The 17,978-nt window shown below is 41.8% G+C and overlaps 2 protein-coding genes across 9 annotated transcripts in view; one reads left to right on the top strand and one right to left on the bottom strand.

The window, feature by feature from the left end:
* Window positions 1-17,978, top strand: part of LOC138982295 (uncharacterized) — a 333,833-nt gene that overhangs the window by 224,497 nt on the left and 91,358 nt on the right. The window lies entirely within an intron of this gene.
* The window catches only part of LOC138982284 (natural resistance-associated macrophage protein 2-like), a 53,109-nt gene that overhangs the window by 19,298 nt on the left and 15,833 nt on the right, over window positions 1-17,978 (bottom strand). For 4 of the 8 annotated variants that reach the window (XM_070355537.1, XM_070355539.1, XM_070355540.1 and 1 more), the window contains one exon: window positions 328-605. In XM_070355537.1, coding sequence (XP_070211638.1) covers window positions 328-570 — 243 coding nt within the window. In that variant the 5' untranslated portion in view covers window positions 571-605. Of the gene's footprint in view, window positions 1-327; window positions 606-4,457; window positions 4,556-16,453; window positions 16,795-17,978 lie in introns of those variants that run through there. The other 4 variants (XM_070355536.1, XM_070355534.1, XM_070355533.1 and 1 more) reach the window with 4 other exon arrangements.

Raw genomic sequence — 17,978 nt, 5'->3', positions numbered from 1 at the left:
TATAATGTTCTTCCTAAATTAAGAGTAACGAACTTAAAATCGGCAAGCAAACAGAACAAAATAGAAGTGTTGGATGATGATTATTATGATAACGATGGTGACTAAGACGTGGACGATGACGACAACGACGATGATGATGATGATGATGATGATGATGATGATGATGATGATGATGATGATGATGATGATGGTGATGACGATGATGGCGACGAGGAGGAGGAGGAGGAAGAGGAAGGACGGCGATTGAAAACAACAACATTAGCATGGCCAACGAAAACGAACATCTAAAAAACACTCTCACTAATATCCAATCAACGACACACTCACAGAGCCAGTCTCCGGGATGACGATTCGCTGGTTGAAGTAGGTCGAGGCGGACGTGTTCATGCCTTTTTTGGGGGGGTCAGGGTTATGATCATGGTCATGGTCAGGGTCAGAGTCAGAGGGGCCCCCGTTGGCATTCTGCTCCCCCCTCCTGGCCCGTAGCGAGCCCGTGTCGCCACCGTCCTGAACACTGCCAAGCTCTGTGAACACTGCCCCGTCCATCGGCATCTTGTCGTCTCTTTCCATCTCCCGTCCCACTTCACCTGGGTCTGTTCCGTTACCTGTAACGTCAGGATCACAAACAATGAACAACCCGGAGAACACCGCCCCGTCCATCTTGTTGTCGTCTCTTTCTATCTACCACTTCACCTGGGTCTGTTCCGTTACCTGTAACGTCAGGATCACAAACAATGAACAACCCGGAGAAAATGGAAATCCAACACAGATAGACCGCGCACTAACTTTCCAAAATCAAGAACCAAAACTCAATAAGAACAATAAGTTTATGGAACGTTTAATTATAGACAAAATGAAACATTCACATTTCTTTTTGTTGTTTCCGGATTCGTTTTGTCTATAGTCAAAACGTTCCATAGACCTATCTTTCTAGTGTTTTGATTCGGGGAAAAAATAGGTTTTCACGAGGGAATTTTGTTTTAAAGTTGTGTTGAGGCAGTGGTCGAGCTAGGAGTTCAGTTAACCACTGTTGTCCACAGGCAATAAGAATACACCCCACAGATCCGTAGTTTTCCACATGCTTACAGCTAGTTACATCAGTCTAATCGCAAAGCGGCGTGTTAATGAAGAAGGTCGGCAGTCGCCTTGCTGGTCACGTGACTACACTGACCCCAGAACATCATGTATCCTGAAAGAAATTCCGGTGTCCGTTTTAGCTTGCCGAGATGCGGTCAACGCAGTCCAGTCACCAGCAAGATGAATGGCAACGCACTATTAAGACTTGCCTTTACCCCCCAAAAAATAGTCCCGATGCCAATGAATTCAGGTTACCCGCAAGACAACTTAGAAGAAACTGTTGTTTAAAACATGACCTGAATCTCACAGGAATGGTATCCACACCCTCCGCCATCCTGAACTCAGGTCAAAATGAGTTACTTCCCTTCGGGTCACATTTATCCCTGACTTTTTATATTTAGTCAAGTTTTGACTAAATATTTTAACATCGAGGGGGAATCGAAACGAGGGTCGTGGTGTATGTGCGTGTGTCTGTGTGTGTGTGTGTGTGTGTGTGTGTAGAGCGATTCAGACTAAACTACTGGACCGATCTTTATGAAATTTGACATGAGAGTTCCTGGGTATGAAATCCCCGAACGTTTTTTTCATTTTTTTGATAAATGTCTTTGATGACGTCATATCCGGCTTTTCGTGAAAGTTGAGGCGGCACTGTCACGCCCTCATTTTTCAACCAAATTGGTTGAAATTTTGGTCAAGTACTCTTCGACGAAGCCCGGGGTTCGGTATTGCATTTCAGCTTGGTGGCTTAAAAATTAATTAATGACTTTGGTCATTAAAAATCTGAAAATTGTAAAAAAAAATAAAAATTTATAAAACGATCCAAATTTACGTTTATCTTATTCTCCATCATTTGCTGATTCCAAAAACATATAAATATGTTATATTCGGATTAAAAACAAGCTCTGAAAATTAAATATATAAAAATTATTATCAAATTTTTTTTTCGAAATCAATTTAAAAACACTTTCATCTTATTCCTTGTCGGTTCCTGATTCCAAAAATATATAGATATGATATGTTTGGATTAAAAACACGCTCAGAAAGTTAAAACGAAGAGAGGTACAGAAAAGCGTGCTATGCAGCATAGCGTAACCACTACCCCGCTCTTCTTGTCAATTTCACTGCCTATGCCGTGAGCGGTGGACCACGAGTATACGGTCTTGCTGCGTTGCATTGCGTTCAGTTTCATTCTGTGAGTTCGACAGCTACTTGACTAAATATTGTATTTTCGCCTTACGCGACTTGTTTTTCCTTCTCTGGAGAGGAAATCGATTTTTGTTACATATTTAGAGCTTTTCGTAATGTGTTATTGATATAAGCAGATTCGCGATCGTCGATGATTTTTCATGGTGTTGTGTAATTTTTAAATTACAAAGGAATTGTTATGTAAGATAATTTCAAGCGAGCTATCTTTCGCGGATGTATTTACTGTGCAAACAACTCTAAATATGGCAAAAGTGTCACGTGATAATCAATTTTGTCACGTGATCATAACAAAATGGCTACGGAGCGGACGAAACTTTTTCCGCGTAACCAGTTGGGAGTGATGCAACAATATCACGGTCTCCTTCCCACAGCAGTCTCAAACTTTCGACTTGTTTTGACCTTAGAACGATGTCTTTATCATAACTGTGAAGAACAGAACGGAGATCACTGTCGAAGTCGGCAATTCTACAATCACGTTCGTCTTTCGTCTTATCAGAAACATTAGCGAAAAACATATGGGAGATAACTCTGTATTCTTGTTTTGATAGATTTCGGCTTTTAGCTCCGCTTCTTTCCCTTTAATCCGCGTAGTAATTATCCATCCTGTCAGAAAGACATGAGCGATAGCGTGGGCCGATGATTATCAGAATGCACCCACCGCAGTATCGAATGACCAAGGCTGATAATAGACACTTACATGACTACTTCAGATCTCTGTGTGTCGGTGGCTTTAATTACAGTAGAACCCCCTTTTAAGACCTTAAGAAATCTGAGAAAATCAAACCTGGTGAGGGAGTCTTAAAACGGAGGGAAATTGACAGACGTTGAATTGACAGTAAATCTGGAAAACCAAGGCGTAAAAGAAGGGGGGAGTGGGGTGTGGTCTTCAATCAAGGTGTGTTGAAAGCGGGGTTCCACTGTAGTTATTGCTAAACTTCCGACACAGTTTCTCGCCGTTTCGTTCAGTATCAACAAAACCATCGACAAAGTTCATCCAGTACTGGTGAAACTGGATCACAAGTGTTACACACGAGGTTCCATAACTGTACTGTCCGCACGGACATGTCTGGATTGCTCTTGAGACCTTAAAAACAGTAGCATGCAAACACCAGATGTCAAGAAATGACCATAGATCACATTACAATCGCGTGTAGCCTTTCTCATGTGCTTGAATTTCCCTAGTAACTGCGGAAAGTCAAAATTTGCACATAATGCGCTTGAAATGTGTAAATACTTGAAGACCAACGTTCACAAACACATTAAAGCAATGAAACAAATCGATGATATGATGCTATGACACCTTAGGCCAAAGTACAAACGGTAGTTTTGTGATGATATGATTGTCATTTGTGAGGAATTACAGGTGATTTTGTGCAGAAACTTACGTCGCGTGTCTCCTTTCGGACAGAAAAATACGGGTGCAACCGCTTCGGACAGATTTGCCTAGTGCAACCACGGTATACGGTGTGAGAATATACACTTGTGGTCGTAGGACCTCGATGGGTTTGAATCGCTGAATGATATCTGACTACATATAACGCAGTGGTCGTACAGCAGATATACTTGTGATCAGACTTCGGTGGGTTTGAATCGCCGGCTGAAGTATATTCACTGTACTGCAAATAACGCAGTGGTCGTACAGAATATACACCTGTGATAAGACCTCGGTGGGTTTGAATCGCTGAAGTATATTCAGTGGTCGTACAGAAGATACACTAGTGATCAGACCTCGGTGGGTTTGAATCGCTGAAGTATATCGTTCACTGCAAATAACGCAGTGGTCGAACAGCAGATACACTTGTGATCAGACTTCGGTGGGTTTGAATCGCCGGCTGAAGTATATTCACTGCAAATAACGCAGTGGTCGTACAGAATATACACCTGTGATAAGACCTCGGTGGGTTTGAATCGCTGAAGTATATTCACTGCAAATAACGCAGTGGTCGTACAGAAGATACACTAGTGATCAGACCTCGGTGGGTTTGAATCGCTGAAGTATATCGTTCACTGCAAATAACGCAGTGGTCGTAGAGAAGATACACTAGTGATCAGACCTCGGTGGGTTTGAATCGCTGAAGTATATTCACTGCAAATAACGCAGTGGTCGTACAGAAGTGCACTTGTGGTCAGACCTCAGTGGGTTTGAATCGCTGAAGTATATTCACTGCATATACCTTATAGTGGTCGTACAGAAGTTGCACTTGTGATCAGACCTCGGTGGGTTTAAATCGCCGAATGTTATCAAGTACATATAACACAGTGGTTTTAGAGGTGTTTACGTAGGCTCACTTATTCACAAAAGGTTGTGAGGCTCTGGCGAGCGGTCCCAAAACAGGGTTGTTTGGGGTAAAAATAACACCAGGATGTGCAATGTCAATCGCGTGTTTGCGGGCAAGAAGAGGGTGGGGAGGGGTGGGGAGGAATTGAGGTGAACGGAGGGTCAGGGTGTGTTGTGTGTGTGTGTGTGTGAGTGCGTGCGTGCGTGCGTGTGTGTTAGCGTGCGTGCGTGCGTGGGTATGTCTGCTTGTCTCTCTGTCTTTGTGTCTGTGTCTGTGTCTGTGTACGTGCCTGTGTGTCTGTGTGTATATGTGCAAGTGTGCGTACGTGCGAGTCTTTCGATTGTTAGTGCACACACATTTTTATTGTGGTTGCTCGATAGTGCGATGTTTGTATCTTCGATAGCGCGATGTTTGTATCTGCGCATGCATGCGAGATTGAAAATTGTCTACTGTGTACGTGTGTACCCGCCTGCGTGCGTGTGTGTGCTTCCGTGTTAAAAGGAGCGTGTGTACTGTGCGTGACTATGTGCATGCGTGACTCGGCCCCTAGTTATGTTTTTAATTATCTATTATTTTTTTAAGATGTTTTAATGTTGACCTTGTTTTCTCCCTTGCAGAGACAATACATTTCTCAGTGTCTACAATTGTTTGTTTGGCTTTCTTATCTCGTTGCAGCTCTCGCTGTTTTGTTATCGTTTTGAACAATCGTCTAGCCTTGCTTCTTTTTTGTTCACTAGAAAGCTAATCCCCAGTCTGTCTGTCTCTCTCTCTCTCTGTCTCTCTGTCTGTGTTTATCAACACAGAACAGGATCTTCCAGCTACCAGTACGTGTCTGTTTTGCACTGAATGAAGCGAGCAGATTATTTTTTAAACTATACTTTTCCTCTCGACGCACCTCGATGGAAGACAAAAACAAATCCCACTTTATCAGACGTTGGCCATTCTGCCATAAATGCAGTTTGTTTGTTTGTTTATTTGTTGCTTAACGTCCAGCCGACTACGCAGAGCCATATCAGGACGAGGAAGGGGGGGATGAAGGGGGCCACTTGTCAAGCGATTCCTGTTTACAAATGCACTAACCCATTACTTGTGTCCCAGCAGGCTTTAGTAAAACTAAATTAATACCTACTGGAAGATTACCAGTTTCCAGTATGTTAAAATAGGCTTAACCTATCTACTGCTGGACTTACATTCCATAAATGCAGGTGGCTGATAATACTTAAACACGCATATTCCTGGCGGGTAGTGCGACTGGGAGAAAGCGACCCATTTTCCCAACAAGGGACTCCAAAGTAATGAACAAAATAAAACACAAATACCTGAACATGATCGTTTACATTTCCAAGAAAGGAATAATATCTATAAGTTTCACAGTGAAACGCTTTTTTACGGACCGTGAAAAGTAAATGCTGTGTGGGGAGAGAGGAAGACTGTCTATGGATCGTCTTAAAGACCTTAATTGTTATGCTGCTGACGAAGTAAACGTTGTAGACTTGCCGTGATAATTTGCTTCTTGTGTTTTTCTTTCCGGACAGATTACTGTCCAGTTTTTTTCAATTGAATATATTGATCTCCGTATGGTTCTAGCCTACCATTTGCCAACAAAATCACAAGAACAATCAAAACTTGACTAAATGTAAAAAGCGCACAAAATATAAGCAAGCCTTTCCTAGTTCAAAACGTACAGCTGGCAGCAAATACAAACTCGTATTGCAGCCTGTGAACGCTTTAGAAAGTTTGCTTCGCTACAAGTTACTTACAGGTTACAAGTCCTTTTTCCTTAGGTCACCTACCTTACGGAAAGTATGAAAACAGTTACTCCTGTGTGTACACCTCCTACAGCTACGACGTCAATACATCAACACGTCAAACGCCGTTCCTCATGGTTGTCCGAAAAAGGACGACATTCATGCTGCATTCAAGGTCAGTATGTGTGTTGCCTTTACACGGGTCTTTGAAGGAAAGGTTGAACTGGCTACATTAAATTAACACGCAACCTCCCTGCTTTTTCTTCCTCCCAACCCAATCCCCCGCGTCATTCACAAAAAAGGTCGACATGCTACTCGCCGTATTTTTTTAACAGGGCTAACACCAAACAAAAAGTGAAAAACCTAAAAGGCAGGTCCACGGCGGCAGGGGAAAAGAACAGCCTCTCCTGGTACCAACATGTATGTTAAACAAATTATAAAATAATACACATTTTGTCTCCATCAACCATCCAAACCCAAAATAATATTTATTTTTCAAAGTTTTACTTTAAATACCCGGATTTTCCGGTTTAAAAAGTTTTCAAAAACCGAAAGGTGTAAGCCCTGTTTTAATGCTTTTTGCTTTGTTTTGGTGCGTGTGTTTTTGTGTGTGTGTTTTTTCTTCATATTTAGGGCCTGTTTCTTTATTTATGGACTTTCTTGCTCAAGTTGTTTACTTGTTTTCTTCCTTTCCTATACTTTCTTTCTTAATCTGTTTATTTCTTGTTTCTATTTTCTTACTTTCCCTTTTTTTTCCTATCTCTACAACCACATCGAGACGATAAGTCAGTCTTTTTTTCTTCCGATGAAAAGAGGCGAGAAAGACGAAGAAACAGAGAGGGGAATGGTGATGCAGGAAGGGGGATGGAGAGGGAAAGAGCGAATGGAGACACGAGATGAACCCACAGAACTTTAACCATGCAGGTCGAAGGTCAGATCGAGAGAGAGAGAGAGAGAGAGAGAGAGAGAGAGAGAGAGAGAGAGAGAGAGAGAGACTGACACTGACACAGTTTAATTGAATAGAGAGAGAGAGAGAGAGAGAGAGAGAGAGAGAGAGAGAGACAGAGACAGAGAGAGAGAGAAAGAGAGAGAGAGAGAGAGAGAGAGAGAGAGAGAGAGAGAGAGAGAGAGATCAAATCAAATTTTATTTTACGAGGGTTGTGGCATAAGCAATACAAACGAGAGAGAGAGAGAGAGAGAGAGAGAGAGAGAGAGAGAGAGAGAGAGAGAGAGATACATACAGACAGACAAACAGACAGAGATAGAGAGAGAGAGAAGCAGGCAGAGAGACAGGCAGGCAGACAGACAGACAGCCAGCCAGCCAGACAGACAGACAGAGAGAGAAAGTAGAGAGTGAGAGACAGACATATAGACAGAGAGATAGAGATAGAGTGAGAGAAACAGACAGAAATCGAGAGACAAACAAACAGACGGACAGACTGACAGACAGTCAGACAGACAGACAAACAAATACCATGGAGAAAAACCATCACGCTTACTGTCATTTTCGGCGTATAGTCTTGCCATTGCTGTTATTTATGGAACGCCGAATAGGCCATGTCCCCGCGGAATTCCGGCCGGAATTCCGCGCGGACTTTGAAGCTATTCTCGTCGTTGATTGGTCAGAAATTCCGACCGAACTTATGTCCTCGCGCAATTCGGAATTCCGCCCGGACTTTCGAGCTATACTCGTGTTTGATTGGTTAAAATGTCCTCGCGCAATTCCGCCCGGACTTTTCTCGGGAACGTTCGTATGGGTTCGGCACTTTCCGCCCGGACTTTTAGATCGAGAAATTTAAAAAAGTTGGAACGGAAACGAATCGGATCGAAGAACCAATAGATTGGTTAAAATGTCCTCGCGCAATTCCGCCCGGACTTTTATCGCAAACGTTCGGCACTCGTTTTGCACGGAATTTTAGAGAGAGACATCAAAACAGTGGGATCGCAAGAACCGCTTCCACGAAATAGCTGTGTTCACACTCACACACGCGCGCGCGCGATTAAAGGCACAGTAAGCCTCCCGTAAACCATCACAGATACGGTCAGGCTTTTACACACAGTACAAACACCCTTTCATTTAAACACTCACCGATTGAGAACATTCTAGGTGCCCTCGGTAAAGAGTGAACAATTTTCAAAGAATTTATTTTTGCGTGGTTTATCTTACCCCTGAGCCATCGTGAACCCGTGTGATCCAGTTTCCCTTTTTCACAATGTAGTCGTCAGTTAGTCATTTGAATGCGACTCGATGTGAGCTTATCTACAATAGCACGTTTTTATGCACGAAACAAACGGCTGTGGTTCACAAGAACTCTAGCGATGGCTTTTGACTGTTGAGAGGAACGGCGATATGCCGCATAAACCGTCGTCTGCTACGACCCTTGCGTGACCCTGCTTCCGGGCTTTTTTTTTTTTCAAACTTTCACAACTTCGAATTGCACTGATCTTGTCTTGATGAAAAAAGAATTCTTTTATGATTAAAGAATGTTTGTGTAACAAGCTGTCAATTTATCATTTAGATTTTAAAAGTTAGGTCTAGCGCAAAAACGCACCACGGTCCAAAAACATTCTGATAATCATCGATCCACGGCTATCGCCAGTTTAAGGGAAGTAACTCATTTTTGACCTGAGTTCAGGATGGGTCCAAAAAGTGTTCGAGACAATCTGCAAAATTAATTCTTTAAAAATTGCTCGCTCTTTACGTAGGGCACCTAGGATGTTCCCGTTTGGTGAGCGTTCAAATGGAAGGGGTGTTTGTACTGTGTGTAAAAGCCTGACAGTATCTGTGATGGTTTACGGGAGGCTTACTGTCCGGGCGTGATTTCCGGGATATTCATAACAGCCGTCCAGCACCAAAACGAGGCGCCATTGTTGTAAAGGGCCAAGTCCACGAAAATAAATTCTTTGAAAATTTCTCACGCTCGACAGAAAGCAGCCAGGATGTTCCCGTTCGGTGAGCGTTTAAATGGAAGTATGCTTGTACTGTATGTAGACGCTCGGGGAGCTCTGTGATGGTTTACGGCCGGAATTGCGCGAGGACAATAAAAGTTCGGCCGGAATTTTTGACCAATCAACGACGAGAAAAGCTCAAATGTCCGCGCGGAATTCCGCGGGGACATTGCGTATCTGGCGTTCCATAGATAGAGACATCAAAACAGTGGGATTAGAAGAGAGTCGGATCAAAGAATCAACATTAATCGCGCGCGCGCGTGTGTGAGTGTGAACACAGCTATTTCATGGAAGCGGTTCTTGCAAACAGTACACACTTCAGAAAAGTGCTCACGAGTTGTTTCCCTTGATTCAAATAAAGGATTTTGACTGACTGAACACAGAGATTCTGACCTTTTGTGCATCGGTTTGATTTGTCCACTATCCTTTTTTTCTGTGAGCGTGTCATGATCATAATCGCGCAAGCGCGCGCGCGCACACACACACACACACACACACACACACACACACACACACACACACACACACATCTGAAACGCTACCTCATCCCCCACCTCACCCTCTCCCCAATTTGGAAAAAGAAAGAAATATAATTTTTAACAGTATTTTCTGACGCCCGAGCAGATTCAAATAATTCACACACACACACACACACACACACACACACACACCCACACCTGAAACACTGCCTCATCCCCCACCTCACCCTCTCCCCAATTTGGAAAAAGAAAGAAATATAATTTGTAACAGTATTTTCTGACGCCCGAGCAGATATTCTCGGAACAGTGTTGTTCTTTGTGACCTTGGTCTTAACGGAAAAATCTAGCAGTCTGATGAGTAACGAATGGCGCATGAAATGAGTCATTTGTGTCGTTTTACACCTCTTTCCAGTTCTACTTTGAAAGGATGCCGCACATGTATAACAACAGTCCTTCCTTTGCGCCCTTTTAAGTCAAAAAAGGTCTGACAAGGCCTTTTCGTCGAATGACAAATATACATACCTTTACTTGAATAAAATGCCATACCAGCCAAAAATAAACCAGAAAATACATCTCTGACAACAAAAACAACAACAACAACAACAACTCAATTCATGTCTGCAACAACAACAACAACAACAACAACAACAACAACAACTCAATTCATGTCTGCAAATAGGAAGCAGGACAACAACAACAACAACAACAACAACAACAACAACAACAACAACAACAACAACAACAACAACAACAACAACAACAACTCAATTCATGTCTGCAAAGGAAGCAGGACAGTTGCTGATTTCAGTACGTTCTTTCTTTCTTTCTTTCTTTCTTTCTTTCTTTCTTTATTTGGTGTTTTACGTCGTTTTCAACCACGAAGGTTATATCGCGACGGGGGAAGGGGGGAGATGGGATAGAGCCACTTGTCAATTGTTTCTTGTTCACAAAAGCACTAATCAAAAATTTGCTCCAGGGGCTTGCAACGTACTACAATATATTACCTTACTGGGAGAAATGGACTTAACATTTCTTACATACTGCTTGACTAATATCTTTACAAAAATTGACTATATTCTATACAAGAAACACCTAACAAGGGTAAAAGGAGAAACAGAATCCGTTAGTCGCCTCTTACGACATGCTGGGGAGCATCGGGTAAATTCTTTCTCGTCCCAACCAATATGGGACTCCCCCTAACCCGCGGGGGATATTTCAGTACGTATCTAAAGAAGTAGATGCCCATATAGCGAGCAAAATTGCGTACAGATCTGTCTAAAATCTGTATTTTTCTGTTTAATTTCACATTCTGCCTGTAAGAAAATGTCTTCTTCAAGCACCTATGAAAATGGGTCTTGGCAATGATCGCATTCACATCTTGCACCATAAACAGCGCAACATCCATTGCTATTTGTAATCCTGCGTTTTGAAGAATTTGAGTGATCGCCCTTGATTTCAAAGCAATTACATATGAGTGTCCAGTAAATTCCCATTCCATGTTTTTAGTGAGTAGAGAATAGCTCGAAAGTATTGCGCGAGGACAATAAAAGTTCGGCCGGAATTTTTGACCAATCAACGACGAGAAAAGCTCAAAAGTCCGCGCGGAATTCCGGCCGGAATTCGGCGGGGACATTGCGTATCTGGCGTTCCATATAGCACAATAAAAGTTCGGTCGGAATTTCTGACCAATCAACGACGAGAATAGCTCGAAAGTCCGCGCGGAATTCCGGCCGGAATTCTGCGGGGACATGGCCTATCTGGCGTTCCATAGTTATTCAGTACCACCTACTGCTACAGACCCACGCCACACGTGATCGCTATGTGTTGTGTTGTGTAATGCCATGGTCAAAACTCGTACACACGAAGGCAGGATTGATTCGCCGGCTCGAACAGCATGTTATCGCCAGGTCAGGGCTATCATACATACGACATCTGTTATCTAGCAAAAAGAGATGTTGGTTTCAAACTATTATCACAAAATCTTGCTGCGATAAATACGAGCATAATCAAACCAAGCCTAAAAGGAGCAATTTCGTAAATGATACCTAATCTCACAACCGATAGCATTAGAATGACGTTGGATGTTGGCAGTTTGCAAAACGCCAAAACTTGTTTTCATTTCGCCGAAAACAATGCCATTATTTCGGCAAAAATGCCGAACTTTTTCACGGAGGTGGAAACCTGGCGCTAAGGACTGCTGAAGACTTCCAAAATTGCGAAACTTCTGAGGTAATTTTGGCAACTTTGCCGAAGAAAGTAAATGCTTAAAACATAAACAGATGATGAGACGCGGATATTATGTTTGCAAGTTAACACACACCAACACACACACGCACACGCACACACATACACACACACGCACACGCACGCACACACACACAGACACGCACACACACACGCACACACACACAGACACACGCACGCACGCACGCATGCACGCACGGACACACACACACACACACGCACACACACACACACACACACACACACACACACACAGGCATATTGCTCAAACTTCAAGGTGGTGCGGAGTAGATTTCATACTACGACCTCTTTCCTTCCATCGCCGCACCGAGCTTCCCAGCCTCAGATTGGTTGGCAAAATCAATTTTGGGACAGGAAATTGTTTTGTAGACCTTTATGAATTAACCGTACAAACAAGTCAGCTTATTCTTTTTCTCCAAACATGTGCTCCCTGCCTTTCACCAATATGCACCATTCTCCGAAAATCATGTTCGACCCCGGGTAGCCTTACATTTTTCAAACCCATCTTTGCTAAATAGTCGAAACGAATCACACCCCTTCAGCGACACGGTAGTGTCACACAACTGTTTCTTTCTTTATTTGGTGTTTAACGTCATTTTCAACCACGAAGGTTATATCGCGACGGGGAGATGGGATAGAGCCACTTGTTAATTGTTTCTTGTTCACAGAAGCAGTAATCAAAAAATTGCTCCAGGGCCTTGCAACGTAATACAATATATGACCTTACTGGGAGAATGCAAGTTTCCAGTACAAAGGACTTAACATTACACAACTGTTACTGAGCAAACAGCTGTATAGTGTTATAAACGAGCTGAACGTCCAGTAACATCATATTACCGAGGACTTGGGCTGACCAACTGAAGTTAAGTCATAACAATTTGCTAGCAGAGGGATTAGAAAAAGATGGGCAATAGACAAGACAGATAAACTGACAAACTGAGTTGATAAAGACAGAAAAGATGTGTGTGTGTGTCGTGTGTGTGTGTGTGTGTGCGTGCGCACGTGTGAGTGTGTGTGCGCGCGCGCGTTCTTCGATGCGTGCGCGTGCGTACGTACACGTGTTGTTTGTTTGTTTGTTTGTTTCCGCCAACATAGCTCGTTACAAGCTCGACATGTGGGCCATAACTGCAATCTATTTTCGCGGTATTTTATAGTATCCCTGGGTTATTTTGGTTTAAACAGTTTTTTTATTCAGTTGCATAAATACAAAGCCGTAATTGAAAGTTGTAATTAAGGGAGCACAACAAGATAAACTTATAAATGTGCTCTTAGAAACAAACGAGTAATGTGGCGGACAATATTGTAAATGCATGATATTTAAACAAATGAAAACAAGAACAACAACAACGATAACTATAGCAACAGTGGTACGGAAATCTCACACACACAACGCGCGCGCACACACACACACACACACACACACACACACACACACATTGAGACACACACATAGAGACACAGAGGACAATCAGATACAGGGAGAGAGAGAGAGAGAGAGAGAGAGAGAGAGAGAGAGAGAGAGAGAGAGAGAGGAAGAGAGAGAGAGAGGAAGAGAGAGAGAGAGAGCGAGAGAGAGAGAGAGAGAGAGAGAGAGAGAGATTGCATCCACTATAGATCAATTCAAAGCTCCAATAACAAAATGACTAAACATATGGTATTAACAAAAACGTTTGCTGTCTAATATAAATTTCTGAATCTGATGAAACAGCGCTGTGTTTTCAGCCAAGGACTTGTCACTATTACCGTACACAGCACACAAAACAGTAATATTATTATTATCTGGTAGAGTATCAATAGTGGTTGCTCTAACATTCGTGTACAATGGACAGTCAAATAAAAAGTGTTCACAATTTTCAACATGAAAACCACACCTGCAGAAAACATCATTTGTCAAATGTCTTTTAAACATATCTGCATTTAAATCACTTATCTCTAATTTTAATTTACAGTGAATGATTTCTGCTTTTCGAACTTTAGAGTAGACATACGGGGGAATCAGAGGGTCATCTCTGGACAAAAATCTTTTAAAACAACCAATTGAATTCGTTTGTTTTATATGATCAGGTAATTCATTCCATAAAGATGTTGCAGAAGGAAAAAAGGAATGCTTATATAATTCAGTTCTACATCGAAACATTTGCCTATCATATGGTTTGCGTCGGTGGTACGGATTTACTGCTGAAATGAGAGATGGTAAGTAATCAAGTAAATACACTGGCGCTAGACCATTAACTTGTAATTTAAAATAAACGATCAATTTATGTTTTCTGCGCCGTTCTTGCAGTGTTGTAAAACCTGACTCATTGTAAAGTTTTTGATGGCTTGTTCCACGAACAGCTCCAATAATAGTTCTAATAGCATCTAGGTGCATTTTTTCAAGTTCAACTGCCAACATTGCATTGCAATTATCCCATATTACATCTGCATAGTCAAAATGAGGAAGAATAAAAGCCTTATACATCATTTCTAGTGCCTTGCGACTGAGTCGATATTTATAGAAACGCAAACATGCAACTAAAATACGAGCTTTAACAACTATAGAGTGTACATGATGATTCCATTTACAGTCATTTTGCAGATACACGCCCAAATGTTTATGAACAGTGGTTTCAATTAATATCTCTTCGCCAAATTTTAGCGGCAATGTTTCCGGTTGTCTTCTGGTAGAGACAGTCAATAATTCAGTTTTGGACTGATTAAAATTAACTTTCCAATTTTTTGCCCATTGCATTATCTGTTGTGCATCAGAATTCAAAATTTCAGTGCGTTCAAGTGTATTATCGAGGGACACGTACTGTACATACTCGTGTCGTCGGCAAATATTTTAATTATTGATTTAATATCAACAACAATGTCATTAATATAAACAAGAAACAGAAGTGGCCCCAAGATTGACCCTTGAGGGACACCAGAATGAACACAGCGGTAATTTGACATGCAACCTTTTATAACTACAGCTTGAGTTCTATCAGACAAATAATCTTTAATCCATTCTAATAACATATCTCTTATACCTATTGCGTATAATTTATAAATCAGACCACGATGCCATACTCTATCGAACGCTTTGGAAATATCAAAAAATATTGCTTGTGATGTACATTGCTTGTCCAAAGATTGACACAAATCGTCATATATACCAAGAAGTTGAAAAACAGTTGAGTCACCTGGAATAAAGCCTGACTGAGATACTGTCAATAAATTATGATCTGTCAAATACGTAAACATATGAGTTTGAATACATTTTTCCATTACTTTACCGATACAGCTTAATAAGGATATTGGGCGATAATTTGTGCATAATGACTTCTCGCCTTTCTTGTAAACTGGGGTAACATGTGCCACTTTCCAAGCCTTTGGAAATCTACCTTCGGCGAATGATCTACTAAACAGTTTTGAAAGTGGATCAGAGTTGCTTTAAGAATCTTGTTATGAACAAGATCGGGACCAACTGCCTTGTTTTGGTCAAGGGATTTAATAATTCCAGAAACCATGTTAGTGGTAATGATAAGTGGAGGAGCGGATCCTGGGTGCTCTGACAGGGTTGGAAAAGGATCATCTTCATCATCAACACAGGATTGGTTAACAAAAAGTGTATTAAATACTTCTGCTTTCTCCTCATCAGAATAACAAATAATTCCATTATTGTCAATTGGTGGAATTTCTGACTGTAATAGGCCTTTCTTGGTCATGAAATTATTTACTAACTTCCACCAATCTTTGTTACCAAAATGTATTTGCGAAATTATTCTATCGTCCAATTCAATATCATATTCTTCTTTTCTTTTACGAATTTTGTCTACTAAAATGTTTCGAATGCGTCTGAATAGCGCCCAACACCACATAGAATCTAAACGTTTAGCTAAACTGTGTATTATTTGTTTTTTCCTTATCAACTTTTTAATTCCCTCGGTTATCCATGGGGCATCTCGTTCATTTATCACAACTGTTTTTACAGGCATACAATGCTTGGCAGCAGTCATTAGTATATCCGTAAATGATTCGACTGCTGCATCCAGTGGTTCTAAAAGTTAACAACCTCAGACCAATCTAGATTTTGCAAATCATCTACAAATTTCCCAATATTGAGTTTTGGGTTATTTTCCTTCTATAAATATCCTCCAACTGAACAAAATATTATTAGGTCCGAACGTGAACGTCAACCTCGACTAGCAATAACGACGAAAATTGTAAAGTATACTATCCACGCATGTCACAGAAAGAGCACAGGCACAGGAAAGGGCCTCGATCAGCACCGTGAGTCGCGCACACATGACGCACAACGTACTTGTCCTGTGCCTGTGCCATAGTCCCGTTGACACTCTACGTAGACATGTGCTACATGTATGTTGGTGTGCATATACCGTATAGCTTTCTGTTTTTAGTCAAACGTTGACGTAAGGTCTAACGTAGTGATTTTAAATACAGCATTGTTTTGTTATGTTTTTACCTTGAGTGGCAGTAGACCCATAGTCCTTGCAGGGGGTCTCTTTGCTCCCTGGCAACAAGAGACGCTCCTGAAGATCTTCACGACACACGTCAGTCATTTCTACACGTCAAGCTTCCTTGCTTTTTTCACCGCTTGTTATCTCGTACACTGACTTGGGGTTGAAAGCAGACTGTGTGCTTTGATCTCCGAATGTGCGCGGCGAGGGCCTGTCTCAAAGTCGTGTCACGGTGTGCACGTGTCTTTGGCATACATTGTATTTCACGTTTTTAGATTATGTGCAATTCCACAGTTTGCTCACCACAAAATAATAGTGGGCGCTTGAGGTCACCGGGTTTAAAAATAAAAATTCAATTTATGTCAGAAAAATACACATCTTCTTCAAAGTAACTAGATTTTTTAAAGAGCTTTCCTGGCTGGTCACACAAGGAAGCCTCGAATCGTCCGACCTCGAAACAAAATAAAATTGTACCACACGCAGATGTAAACACGATCAGCCGGTCAGTACATCACTTTTAGAACCTGGGCGAAACTCTTCTGTTGTCGTTGTGCAGAGAAAACATACACGCTTGGAAATTATCTATTACTCCTGAGTCGTTGTAAACCGCAGGCCGCTAAGAACTTACAGCATGCATCTTTGTGCGTATAATTACAAAGCATTTCACACGAATTTCCACACTGGCTTGGGATTATTCGTCATCACTGAGTCGGTGACTGTTTGACTTTCTCATCCGTGTCACGCTGACTACAAAGTCTGTCAAGTGCGGGTCACACACTAGCTCTGTGAACCAACGGAATGCCGCATAATGCGGGCATGTTCGGATAGCTCTGTGAGAGGTTGCGTTTTCGTCCGGTGTCACGATTTCATCTTTCGCCTGTGTACATATTTCCCACTCGATATATACTCAAGACTGAAATGTTGTTTCCTGGTAAAAATAATTAAGAAGTGAAATTATTTATGGACGAAAAGCATGTCAGTTTCTTGCATGTGAAGAAAATTGGTGGTGAAATGTAATAGATTTCACCCCCAAAAACGTGTACCGAGTGGTTTCGTCCCTTGAGTAAGAAGGGAAACATTTTAGGATGAATCAAATTTCTAAGTTAAATAAAAAAAATTTGGTTGGACAAATTTGGCCCCATGAATGTAAGGTACATAAGGTCGCTCATCAGTACTATCGAAGGGTGGTTTTTTGTTCAGTGTAGAGTTTATACTAGATCAACGAGGCCTGAGAATCGAAATATCACCACGGCGAAAGATGAAAACGTCACACCGGACACTTCGCCTTGAAAATTGTGAATTTTTACTGTGAGCAGTGGGCTGCGGCAATGATAGCCGCAAGAATAATCCTAAAGTTCGTTCAAAGTATCCAAGCATGGCCCGTGCACAAAGGAACGGCGATCGAGTTTTTTTTTTTATACATTTTTTAACACAAGCCAGAGAACACCAGCGCTTGTGAGAGCAAACAGTTTGACCGCAGGGAAGTGAACTTTTCTCATCTTTCGCGCCGGAGAGCTATTCAAGCGGGGT

The sequence above is a fragment of the Littorina saxatilis genome, linkage group LG12, assembly GCF_037325665.1.
Source record: "Littorina saxatilis isolate snail1 linkage group LG12, US_GU_Lsax_2.0, whole genome shotgun sequence".
In the NCBI taxonomy this organism is placed as follows: domain Eukaryota; kingdom Metazoa; phylum Mollusca; class Gastropoda; order Littorinimorpha; family Littorinidae; genus Littorina; species Littorina saxatilis.
Note: the sequence above shows the minus strand (reverse complement) of the source record. Positions and strands in the feature narration are given on the sequence as shown.